The sequence below is a fragment of the Misgurnus anguillicaudatus genome, chromosome 22, assembly GCF_027580225.2.
Source record: "Misgurnus anguillicaudatus chromosome 22, ASM2758022v2, whole genome shotgun sequence".
NCBI classification, from domain to species: domain Eukaryota; kingdom Metazoa; phylum Chordata; class Actinopteri; order Cypriniformes; family Cobitidae; genus Misgurnus; species Misgurnus anguillicaudatus.
In genome coordinates this window covers 27,319,165-27,332,040 of record NC_073358.2, presented here as the reverse complement: position 1 = coordinate 27,332,040, position 12,876 = coordinate 27,319,165, and the positions used below count along the sequence as shown (strand labels likewise).

At 39.3% G+C, this 12,876-nt stretch overlaps 2 protein-coding genes and 1 non-coding gene across 5 annotated transcripts; 1 reads left to right on the top strand and 2 right to left on the bottom strand.

Moving 5' to 3' along the window:
• The first annotated feature begins 300 nt into the window (after positions 1-300).
• Positions 301-5,787, top strand: LOC129440434 (uncharacterized). Its single transcript, XM_055199799.2, has 3 exons — positions 301-1,015; positions 2,461-2,739; positions 2,881-5,787. Exons 1-3 carry the CDS (start codon positions 316-318, stop codon positions 3,231-3,233), a joined length of 1,332 nt encoding a protein of 443 aa, XP_055055774.2. The 5' UTR covers positions 301-315; the 3' UTR covers positions 3,234-5,787.
• On the bottom strand, positions 4,612-5,935 carry LOC129440436 (uncharacterized). Its single transcript, XR_012365490.1, has 3 exons — positions 5,779-5,935; positions 5,499-5,560; positions 4,612-5,116 (listed from the first exon to the last, which is right to left on the bottom strand). It is a non-coding gene; the product is annotated as an uncharacterized protein (transcript).
• A 651-nt stretch (positions 5,936-6,586) lies between these two features.
• Positions 6,587-12,585, bottom strand: LOC129440435 (uncharacterized). Of its 3 annotated transcripts, none has more exons than XM_055199801.2 (5): positions 12,447-12,585; positions 12,262-12,344; positions 10,392-10,681; positions 9,116-10,148; positions 6,587-7,304 (listed from the first exon to the last, which is right to left on the bottom strand). In XM_055199801.2, the coding sequence occupies exons 3-5, from the start codon at positions 10,583-10,585 to the stop codon at positions 7,293-7,295; spliced, it is 1,239 nt and encodes a 412-aa protein (XP_055055776.2). In that variant the 5' UTR covers positions 10,586-10,681; positions 12,262-12,344; positions 12,447-12,585; the 3' UTR covers positions 6,587-7,292. The 3 variants fall into 3 exon arrangements, with proteins under 3 accessions (XP_055055776.2, XP_055055777.2, XP_055055775.2); XM_055199802.2 differs by having other exon boundaries at positions 10,392-10,529; positions 12,447-12,584; XM_055199800.2 differs by having other exon boundaries at positions 12,262-12,565.
• Between the last annotated feature and the right edge of the window lie 291 nt (positions 12,586-12,876).

The following is a 12,876-nucleotide window of genomic DNA, read 5'->3' as shown; positions in this document are numbered from 1 at the left end:
CGTTTTTTTACTAGTTAATATTTGTATAATATATATATTTTTTAAAGTTAAGTAATTTTTACCGAGATCACCGTTAATCACAAACTATTCTTGTTAATACATTAACTATTCTTGTTATTTTTTACTAAACCACTGAAACGTGGACAACTATGATATATTCCGGAGTTTTAGATATATATTATTAGATAAATGTTGAAAATAGTTACAAATATATATGATTTTATGTATTTTTTTGAATAAATGGGATTAGTTTAAGGCTTAAATAAAACAAGAAGTACACCATTTATCTAGTTTTAACTTTGCATAACGGAGGGAATGGTTTTGGTTGGCCAACATCTCCACGGCTGGAGAGACAACTCGGCGTTAGCCAGCGAATGGAACAGCACGTCTATTTTTAAGCTACCAGAATACTGGCTAAAATACATTTCAAACCACGGAAAATCCTCTTCTAAAATGGAGGTTCATTGCAACCCTGCTATGATTGCCGAAGTGTCGTTGTCGTTTCAAGATGAATTGACATCAACCCTTCAAAACGCGCTCGGTGTGGCTGTGGAGATCGCCGTTGTCGAAATCTCCAAACTGCTCGACAGGGCGCTCAGAGACGTCCAGGACAAGGTTCAAGAGGCTCTACAGGACAACGATGCCCTAAGGTTTAGGCTGCAAACAGCTGAGACCCAGCTGTCTACTATGCGTGCACGCCTAGACCAACAGCCGCAAGGACTTGAAGATTTTCCCGTCGGTAGTATCAGTCAGGCGCTGAAGAACTCAATAAGGTCTCGGGTTCAGCGGGGGCATCGGCAGTTTAAACCCCTTAATGTCGCGCATTCCATTCCCATACATGAAACGCAGCTTACTGTGAACTCTGAACATCATAACGAGGTATCGAAGGAAACGAATGCGAATTCATTCGCGACAGAAACACCCCGCGAGACCTCCCATGGAGATGTGGGTGCCCAGACGGTAAACCCAAATACAAAAGAGGAATCCACGCAAAATTCATTAGAGGAGACAAATGGTAAGATTTTAAATAGCTCAGAGACCATCACAGAGATTTTATTCGACTATCACCGAGTAGTTCTGAGATTACTATAGAAGACACATATGCTCTTCAATAAATCGCAAATATGTTTGGTATAACTTGACAGTAGAGTGACGTTACAGTAAACTTCAGTAAAAAGCGTTGTACATTAGCGTAAAGTGACGATTTTCCAAAAAATAATGCTATGAATTGTTTTTATTAATTAACTTATATTAACTAAGTACAGTTAAGTTACTATTTGGTGTGACAAGACCACCTTTAGAACAGCTTTTTGTCCTTAAGGTAGCTTTGCAGGTTGGTTGTTTCAAGCATTGGGGACAGTCGTTGCCTAGTGGTTAGAGAGTCGGGTTAGTAACCCGAGAGTTGCTGGGTGGAGTCTTACGACCAGCAGGTGGTAACTGAGGTGCCCTTGAGCAAGGCACCTTAAAGGACAAGTTCGGTATTTTACACTTAAAGCCCTCTTTTCAGATTGTTTATGATGAAACAGAACGGTTTTGACTGAGATTTGGACATATGATGCTGGCCCGAGAATTTTCGGGTGTTTGTTTTATCACTCTTCACCTCTACAATGGCTATTAGATGTGCTGTGAGGTGCGGTATTACTCCGCGGGAACGTTGTTTGTATTCTTGCAATTGGCAAATGTGGATTATCGCCACCAACTGGACTGGAGTGTTTATTATTCAAGCTCTCAGCGGAAGAATGTACGGGTGTGAGGCGTTTCGAAAAATAAGTCCACAATTTACAACGAATGGTAAAACACCTGTTGGAAAGCACCTTCTGCAGCGATTTTTGTGTGAGCATATCAGTGAACACCCCTGACCAATGGGTGAGTTTCACGTCTTTGTAAATGAACATTTAATGCATTTTAGGAAGGATTATTCCAGTGCACCTTTGCAGCCATTGTAGAGGTGGGAGGTGATACGACAGAAACCGAAAACTCTCGGGCCAGCATCACACGTCCAAATTTCAGTCAAAACCGTTCTATTTCATCATAAACAATCTGAAAACAGAGCTTTAAGTGTAAAATACCGAACTTGTCCTTTAACCCCAGTTGCTTCCTGGACACTGCAGTGATAGCTGCCCACTGCTCCGGGTGTGGGTGGTCATGACCAACTGGGATGGGTTAAATTCAAAGGTCACATTTCGAGTATGCATTCAATACTTGATAAACAAGTCACTTTCATGATGTGGCTTTTGTTCAGTACAGTATATTTTTTCTGTGTGTGTTTTAACCCCTATGAGTTGTTATTAGTCATAATAACTGAGCTGCTGTCTCTGTAGGGGCACCATTATACTCCTAAAACAGTATTCATGTTACACTTTGGCTTTAACCTATTATTGCTACTGTCTGTCGCATTGACGGGGCTTATATAACTTATATTTAAAGTTCTGCTATAGTCTCCTGTAAATTCCTTTTCAGACATCAAAAATGACAGACACATGTCCAAAAATGAGCAGGCGTGTGATGGGACAGTTCCAGGTGTGCTGAGTGATGAATCATCTTTGGAAGTGGTTGTAAAGGTGGAAAAAGACGAGGATTATGATGACCCAATTCCTGTGTCTCTCACTGGAGAGGAGGAGCCTAACTCTGAAAGCTTTTCTCTGGCTCAGTCTCGATTACTTGAAGACTGGAGACCTCAGCCATTTCATTCAGAGGACTACCAGTCAGACCAGCCCTGCCAATCCAACTTTCCTTTGGGTTAGTATTGAAATACTATGCTAGAGAGGAGAGTTATGTGCTTTATACATGGACACATCCCAGTTACTTTAAGCAAAAGGGAGTATTAATATAATTACACCTTTTTGCTGTCCTAAACTGACTGTTTCTTCTGCCCCACAGACCAAGATTTTTTGTCATCTTCGACATCGGCCCAACACGTCCACTTTCCAAATCTCCACAAGAACCCTGAGAGGCGTCCATATAACTCCGGTCGAAACACACATCATTGCGGCTTATGCGGCCGAGGCTTCAACCGTAAGCACCATCTTAAGATCCACCAGCGGATCCATACAGGAGAGAGGCCGTACGCCTGTTCTGTCTGCAGTGCACGTTTCCGTCACGCGTTGACACTTACACGCCATTTCCGCCTCCACACCGGCGAGATGCCCTATGCTTGTGAACAATGCGGAAAAACATTTAGAAATGGTGGTGGGTTGAGGTTCCATCAGTGTTCAAACGCATCAGCTGACTGAACAAGCATGCACAATACATGGCATAATACAGTGTTTTGAGATTTTGCCAGACCATGTGAACAGGGATCCGTTTTACAAAGTTGTCGACTGTACGTGAAACATTTCAAAAATGCAAAGGAAAAGCGTCAGTTTTTAGTACATTCAGGTTGCTTTGGATGAAAACAATCTGTCAAATAGATGCCTGTTTTACCTTCATGCTTAAAACACTTTTTATCTGAGTTTTGAAGTGCCTGACAGTAAAGCTAGAAGTATAGTTCAGTTTTTACGCAAACGCAAGGGTCCGCGTACAGTGTGCGTGATGCAAATTTCGTCATCAGAATAGCATGCGCGCACTGCCAGATTTTTGTAACCGTGCATACTTTTTACAAGTAGGTCACGCATATGCGTACAGGAGAATATAGTATGTAGCCCAGATGCATTTCATTCTGTCACAATGCACATGCGTCAAACGTCTGTGTATATGTACGAGTCAAATAAACTATGCTTTGCAAGGCTGTACGTTCGACCATGTACGTACGTTTGCATACATGTAAAAAACAAACTATATTTCTGGCTTAAGGCCTATTTGCACTGTAAAAATTAGCTGTAATTATGCAGCTGGTTGCCAGTAACTTACTGTAGGAGATAAAGACTGAATATGTTCATTTATCTTTGAACAAACTGTTTTTCAGTAAACAACATAAATGTAAAATCTACAGTATGTTACTGTGAACCAGCTGCCAGTAATACAGTAATTTCTACGGAATTTTTTTACAGTGTGGGCAATAAGAAATTATTTTAGATATTTAATATAAACCATGTCATTCAAGTTGATTTTATTGCTTCTTTAATATCAGGCTAATATACAGGCTGATAAGAAAGACATTTTTGTAGTTGTTTGAGATAGTGGTCAGTTATACAGTTTGGTGGTCAACTGATCATTATACAAAATATAAAATAAAAAAGATAATAAATTAAGATAACTAATTTAGAAAGTGTTGGACAACCCACAAACCTAAGATTGGTTAAACCTTTTTGGGACGCAGTTCAATGCAATTTAAACACAGATCACAATGGACAAAATCATTACACTGTCAGGCCAAATTCCAACTTAAAAGTCCTCCAACTGTGGCTAGTTCTCCAAAAGTGAATTCAGACTTTTCCATTTTAATGTTTGTATCAATTCTTAAGATATTTTAGGATGTTAAGTCAGTAAATGGTCTTCAGCCAGTAAAATGATATTTGTAATCACTTAACAAAGCGTACAAAAATTATTTTGTACAAAAAATTCTTATTTCATACAAAAAAATATTTCACATTGAAATTTTTTTTAAATATGAAGTCAGTAATTCCAACGTTTCTGTAGTGGATTAAATCAGTTCTTTAAATCATTTATTTCTGTTTAGCACTGAACAGTGAGGTTGGAATTGAATTTTGTGCCTTTTTGGCTGCAAATAGTTTCCAGCCCGGTGATTTGTTCAGGATTATGTTAACATAAATCGTTGTCTTTCTGCTCTTGGCTTTTTGCAAGTAAGCAACCAGTACTTCTCCTTATCATTAAGACAGTCATCTTGCAAGCAGATAAAACAGAATCTGTGATTGCAATTCTCTGATTGGCACTTGACAAACTTGCATCCAGATTCATGCCTAATCAAAATGTGACACTTGGGACAGGCTCGAAACTCAGGACAACCAAAAACTTTACTCTTTGGATTTGAGACCACTCCGCAGGTGAGCAGTGTAGATACTAGTGGGCACAGCTTGTTGGTACATGTAGCAGAATCAGAAGTGCAGGGGTAGAGGCAGGAGCCACACAGGAACTGAGCACATTGAGTACACTGAGGCAATGCATCAGTTTGGCCTGTTTTATAACTAGGGTTCGGTGAGGAGAAACACACTGGGCACTGTGGAAAAAGAAATGCAGTGGTTGCAATAATCTCTCTTTGCAAGTCATTGATACATTATGTTGAATAACAGTTAAATAAACATTATTATCTGTTGAGCTTACTGTGTTTGTGAGAGAGCGGAGAATATCTTATTTTCACAGATCTGACACAATGCACAATCTAATCACTTCTGTCTAGTGACTAAACCGACAACACTTTGCAAAAGCACTAACTAGATTAATGCTGGAATGGGTGGGTTTGTTGTCACTGGGCTGAACTGCCATTTAAATAGCTTTAAGGATGTTTATATACAGTTTTAGAATGCATCAGTCATTTGGTATTTTGAGATGGAAACAGAATAAGTACACATTACTGTATCTGTATTATAAATGAATCCAACCTTTGATGACGCATTTTCCTCCGGCCTGGGGGAGTCAAACGGATCATACACTTGTGAATAACCTACAAACAATGAGTATCAGGTTGATACAAGCATTACAACATCTAAAATGTGCAAAAAGAAACTATCTTGATTAGGCTGTTGATTCTCTGGACTAAGTGAAAGTGAAAGTTACTGTTTGTTTTTACAATTTTACGTACGTTTGTTTAATAATTTCACGTAAATTGTTATAAATCTAAGTGTAAATTTTAAATGGTTTAAGAATTAAATAAACAAATACCAGCTCCCATGGTTGTCTTTGCATTTGGGTTTTTCATTATAACTGTCTTTCTGCTTCGCTGCTTCTTGATAGTCTGCTCCTTTCTGGTAAAACCTAAGTTTTCAGAACCGCTTGTACTTTTCACTCCATTTTTTCTGTTTTTTCGAGTAGGTTTCATCTGACTGTTCGCGCAAGACTGTTAAATGCTTACTGTACTGTACCTGCCGCATCTGGCCCTTTGACTCTTTGTACAAGAACGTAAGTGCTTTTGTTTACAGGGACAACCCACATGGAAAGTCCAGGGGAATTTTGCTCAGATGTATGACGTACGAATCACTATATCTATGATGTTAAATCCTTTGTGTTTTAGAGAATCAAATTTTATGTACATTAAATCATAATAAATGTGAGATGATAAAAAAATATATAACTACAATAGTTCATTTTATACTTTTACCTAATATTTTAGCTGTATCTCTGAGACATTTCCTATTATAAAATTATGCGTTACCTTTAGTATTTGTAAATGCCAATAAACACTTTTTCTAATATTTAAACTTAAAACTTAACAACTAAGCATTATTACTGTTATTGTTGGATCAACAACTTGTTCATGTAAAAATATACCATATAGAACATTGGGGGTTGTTTTTAACCCATAGCTGGGTAAATATTTAACAGACTGTTGGGTTGAAACAACCCAGCATAGGTTTATTTATAACCCAGCGGCGTGTTCTGTCCAATATCTACCCAGCCACGAGTTAAAAACAACCCACCATTTTTAAGGGTGTAGCCTACATTTAGAAAACTGAGAGTCTTTCCAAATGCCTGTTTTGAAAAACCCAAGCATTTATTTCTGTATGAAAAAAATACTTGCACAATACAAACTTAAAAGGATTTAAAAAATTTGCCAGCTCATAAAGTCACTATACATGAATTTCAAAAACATAAAAATACAGAAAAGCTCATTTAGATAGCAAAACATTATTAACCTGTTTGTTTGTGAAGCACAAACAATAGCTAATATTTCTCAGGACCCAACAAAATTGTCTCTTTGCCAAATCTCATCAGGAGTCTGTAACATGTTGTTATGTCTATAAATCTGGATTTAATCGCCTGCCAGTTGAAACACCATTATGACTGGTGGCCCTTAAGTGGGGCAGTAAATATCGAGCTCTTATGAATAATACAGTAAATAGGATACTAGGAGTGTGTCTGCACTCTTGCAATTATGTGTGCCTGGATGTGTGTTCATGTGCGAACAAAGAATATTGTATGCTTGTGTGTTTCTGTCCGTCCAATTCTACCTTTTAAAATTTCATGTAATCAATAAATACAAAGACTTATTTTCCCTAAGGTCTGAATCAAACATTTCTAATGTGTCATGTCTTTGATCTCTTCAAAGTCCTTCCAGCAATCACCACTGTAGCCAATCATAACACAAGAAGGCCTCTGATGATGAGATTCCATAATCCGGCATGATTTGTTTGCCAAATGCAGCTTTCACCCGGCAGGTGACCTTTCAGTTTTGGCCATCAGTTTGGTCTCTGTGAATATAAGAAAATTGTGATTAAAACAACAGTTTTTATATTGCACAGTAATTCAAGAACTGATTTTTTATGCCCAACAACTATTTAGTGCCATAAAATACACAAAAATTGGTAAACATTGTGAAATTAGGCATTTATGCCAGATTTGATCATTTTTTTATAAATAGTTGATACATGAAAAGGTGCAGTGTGTAGATTTTAGTGGCATCAAGCAATGATATTGTGAATTGCAACCAATGGCTCAGGCAACGTTCACCGAAATGCATAGAGAAGCTACAGTAGCCGCCACAGGACAAACATGTTGTCTAGGACCATAGATATATACACTAGATGTCGCCCTGGCTACGGCAGTTCATTGGACCGAATGCGTCAACTAGAGCCGCCATCTTGAAACAGGGGAGCCCTGCATCAGTGCCAGGCAGTGGTGTAACGGTAATAAAATCACCATAAATCGTCATGAATGCGATTTTCTTGGTTTTCTTGTGGTTCGTTTCAACAGTCAGACATGTATTTAGCATTGAGTCCAGAAAAAAATTAAAGTTTTGAAATTATGAAAATTTACTTTTTCTAACTATAATGCATAGTGCTAGTAGCCCTACCCACTAAATACAGGACGTCGGATAGACGTGCAGATCATGTCTATATTGGGTCCGTCGGTCAATGACCAATTCTGGACATGTATTCGACGTCCAAACTAGGTCCACTATTTGGACGTCCAACCATGACCCTACTTGGACGTCATATTTACGGGCAACATTTGCCGTTTGAACTGGGTAATTTTTTGGACGTCATTAGGACATCATATTTATGGCAACATTTGACGTTTGAGCTGGGTGATTCTTTGGACGTCTATGACATACCTATGTCTATATTACATGATTAGGCCTATAAAAATGTGTTTATTTACAAATATCAGCATTATTGTACCAACATGATTAATACTTACGTATAGTGAGTCTATATTATTTATACAGTACTGTTTTTCTGCTTTCTTGAATTATATACAAATTCATCTAAATGTACAATTAAAAATATGTAATTAAATGTAGTTCTTTATTTTAAAAGTATATGACCATACTCACAATTTAATTTGCTATGAATGCAATAAGTGTGCCTTATAGACAATGTTTAGACATGGCTGTGTGGCCGAGTGGTTAGCGAGACTTGCTTGTAACCCTTTTTATGTCTCTTTTCCTTACGGAGGTCCTACGGATGTAAACATTTAGACGTGCAGAAGACGTCAAAAAAAAGACGTCGCCTGGCGTTACAAAACAACCCCTTTTATGGACCGGATTTGGACGTCCAAAAATTACATGAAAAAGACGTCATTCCGACGTCACTTTGCGCAGTGGGTAACATCCATACGCAGCACAAAAGTCCGGCATCTTCCATGAATTCGAAGTACAGGCGGAGATAGCATCTTTACCTAGATACTTCCTATGACAAGACCCCTGTTTTAAGATGGCGGCGGTTTGATGCATGCTTAGAAGCCCAAGGCGACATCTAGTGTACATATCTATGGTCTAAATACAGAACTAGTGACAAAACATGCTCTGTAGAGCAGTTTGTCCATTTAGGGCTACTGTAAAAACATGGCGGCACAAAATGGCGACTTCCATGTAAGGGGACCCGCGGTGTATGTAGATAAAAAGGCTCATTCTAATGTAATAAACACATAACAGTTATGTGAGGTCTTTGTACACCCCTGATAATATAGTTATGTATATTAGATTGCATTTCTGTCATTAGATACTTCTAAAAGTTACACACTGCACCTTTAAACAATAAATAATGGTGTTAAAAGTCACCTTATCTCTATGGCTCCATTGGTGAGCCCTGAACTGCTCTGGATTTGTGAACATCTGTTGGCAGAACGGGCAAACTGACTCTTGGAGAAAATTCCAAGGCACCCATTCAGGATCTGAAGGATTCCAATGTTCTTCTATGTGATCTGCCTTTATCCATTGCTTCTGTTTGTCTGTGTGCACCATGCTAATAACCGAAGGTCTACAATTTCTTATCACCCTTGTGTCGGTCTGCGATCCAAAACCAGATTCTAACCTGGAAGCACAGTCTGATCCCAAATCAACATCTGGTTTTCTAGCAGAAAACTTTAAGTGTGGTTCATCTTTCTCTACTCTCTCTGGCAGTCTCTTTTTATCTGAGCTGTAGCCTTGCTGAGGACCTCCAACAGGCCTCTCTTCCTTACTCATGCCTGAGTTTGTGTGTGTGTTTCTTAGTTTGCAAGGTTCTGTGTTTGGGAAACAGCATGCTGTAATTTCCTTGTACTGATCTCCTGCCTTGTTCTTCTTAGTTCTTTGGTTGTTTCTCACAGTTCCAGGCTGAGCGGGAATCTTCTGTAACCCAGAGCCTTCGTGTCTTCCCTCTGCATTATGCTTGACCAGCCCCACACTCCAGCTTTCTAACGGAGGCACTGACAGCTGCTGAATGCAGTGGTGGAGAGAGGGATAGTCCACATACTTAAACTTGGGCACCTTTTCTTTAGGACTGGTAGGACTATGGTTCGGTGCCTTTGGTGCAAGAGAACAGGATCCCAGCCAAACATTCATGGGAGGCACAGAAAGCTGTTGGATGCACTGGTGCAAAGAAGGAAAATCCACATATTGGAAACGAGGCACCTTGCAAGGCACATCACATAGATCGTTTTTTCTCACACGCATTTGCGTTGATATCTCCGGGTGATTTTGCTCTTTCCTGATAGCTGTAACCGCCGTCTTACACTCTGATTTGATGGCTGTGGCGGATAGTTTGGCATTTACACCCCCTTCTGGAGGCAGGGGCCTACCGTCCTCCATTCCTGGAACTGCAGTTTTCTTTCTCCTGTGACCATAAAGAGATGTTAAAAATAAAAGTACCCAAATATGTTCTGCAGAGTTTGTGGTCACTGTTGATGCAACTTTATTTAATGGGCCACTCTGCAAAAATGTAATGTTAACTTTTTTCTAATGAACCAGTTGTGGCTCAACAAATGTGTTATTCACTCTTAAATCATTTTGGACCAAAAAAAAAAAAAACAGACGTGGGTTGTTTCATATTACATGGCTTTGAAATGTGAGACAGTACCTTACAGCAGACCTACACGCCGGACTGACGCCAGGCTCTTTTAAAGTATACAACTCGCCCTCACTGCACCTCTGAGGGGTTGTGGATTTCACAGTGTGTGGGTGAATGGCTGGGTGGGTTTGGTCTCCACAGGCCAGGCTGGTAAAAAAAACAAAGATAAAGAGTAAGAGGGTAGGAGAATGAACACGGCTCATAGTGTAAATGCTAGCTGAAATGTGTATTTGTGCATTTGAAAGAGGAGAGATGGTCTGAGTTGCTCCTGTAGCCCTGTGCCACTGGTATAAATAGCTCTGCAGGTATAAAGTACAGGAAAAGTAGGTCAGCCTCAGACTGATCGCCTTCTCCAGGGGACCCAAAAACAACATATCTGACGCACAACACTACACTACATTCTTCTCTGTGTATTCATTGTGTCCAAAATCAAGAACACCCAATACTCCTACACAAAAGCGTAGGAGCAGCCAAGCCCACACTGACTTCAGATCACTACACACAGCTTTGAAATTGACACTGGCCTCACTCCCAATGTACAATCAACAGGTGTAGTGATGTGGTTTCCCACCTGGTCCTCCCACAGGTTTTGGGTAAAAGAAGTCATTTTTCTTATTTGGGATTAGCATCTCACAACCACACTTCAAGATCAACTTATGGTAATAGAAACCACAAAACTAAGCACCTAAAGGTGCCCACTCCACCCCGCAAATAATGAGGGGCATTGTGCTTTGGCTGAGTGAGACAGACCATGATGTGTTCAGCTGTAATCGGCAAAGAAAATATTTCCTGTATATTGACGGGGACCAATTATTGTTTGACAGGATTTTTTTTTTTTTTGAGAAATTAAATTTGGCATCAAACAAATATGAAAAATTGTTTATAAGCTTTAAATTTCCACATGAAAAGTATTCCAAATAGTTATTTTGATCTATTTGTAATGTAAGCATTATAGGATGCATGTGAACCCATTTGTTAGTTTACTACAATATGCATCATGGGAGACCTGCTTCTTCTTTCTATCCACAGAGACCTTGGGCTGAAAAAGGTTGAAGACCTCTGATGTATATGATAGCCTACATGATGTATATATAGACCTGTGTGATGTGCTTCAGAAAAAAATTCTTGTCATAATTTGAAAAAACTTTTAGTAGCCTATACCTATTTACCATGTTAAGCAGTACACTTAATCAATTAGACGTAAATTATGTCTTTTTTATTATACTTTAACACTTTCTTATCTCTAAAACTAAGGAGAGATAAAAATAACTCGCACACATTTAGGCTACTACGCGCACTGGACCTGTGCCGGGCGCGGGGATAATAATCGTGCTACACTCACTGTTGTTCAGTAGGAACTGGGTCACGCGCCGTGGCCTACAATTTTTAAGGTTTGTTGTCTTCGTTTTTCCCTCCCCACATTTATTTAGGCTATCCCCGCCCTCGTTGCCTAAGCAGCGAAACGGGGGTTGGGAAAGTGCGGCGATTCGCACAGTTTGAAGCGGAGAAGCAGAGCGCGCTCGCAACATGCAGGCAAACCGTGCGCGTGACAGCACAACATAACGAGAAATACTAAAAGTATAAAATACCCCAGACACAACGGGCTATACTGCAAGATACTTAGGCCAATAAACCTGTGAATGCATTATGCTGATATGACTTTTTATTAAACTGCATGCTTTCCACCTAAATATTCCACCTGCCATGCATAACAGTCAAATAAAGCGAAATAAGACAACTATTTGGTGCTGTTTCAAATGCCTGAATGCATGAAGTAGCCTATATTAGATGATGAAAACAATTTAAAAAATATCGGGTTAGACAAGACAACATATTTGAATTGATCAAATTCACATAGTGTGTGTTTTTAGAGTTTTACCTTATTGTCGTAATACTCCGTTGAAGTCCGTGAAGTGAATGTCAAGAAAGTTCTCCGTCGATTTGATCAGCATTGTGTTCTTCCTTATATTGACAAAATACAGACCCTTAACTAACGTTACGTATTATTCTGCGCTCTGACAAAAACAAAACATTATTTCGCCTCTGGGAAATTAAGGTGTTTACCTGATGGATTATTTCGGATATTTAAATCATAAAACAATGACTAAGAGTGCACAATATTATTTTCCTGTCATCGACACTTCACAGTTGCCTAATGTGTTGAAAGTGGTTTGGCTCTAGGAGCCGCTATTTGGATTCTGATAGAGGGAAACGAAAGCCAATCATAGTTTGGGCACGTTCATGACACACCCATGGACTCCGCCTCAATCACATATCTGTGTCCAATCAGTAAATCGCTCGCTGATAAGTGGGCTGAGACATCTTGTCCTAGTTCTAGGCGAATTATAATTCAGATCAGACTCCGTTTACTCGAGTCACTCGAGCGCCCGTTGACACCCAATCCTTCGCGTGGCTTTATCAATCAGTCATGACACTCATACACAACATACGACGCTAAAATTAACATTTGTGGAAGAAGCTTTTGATTCTTATG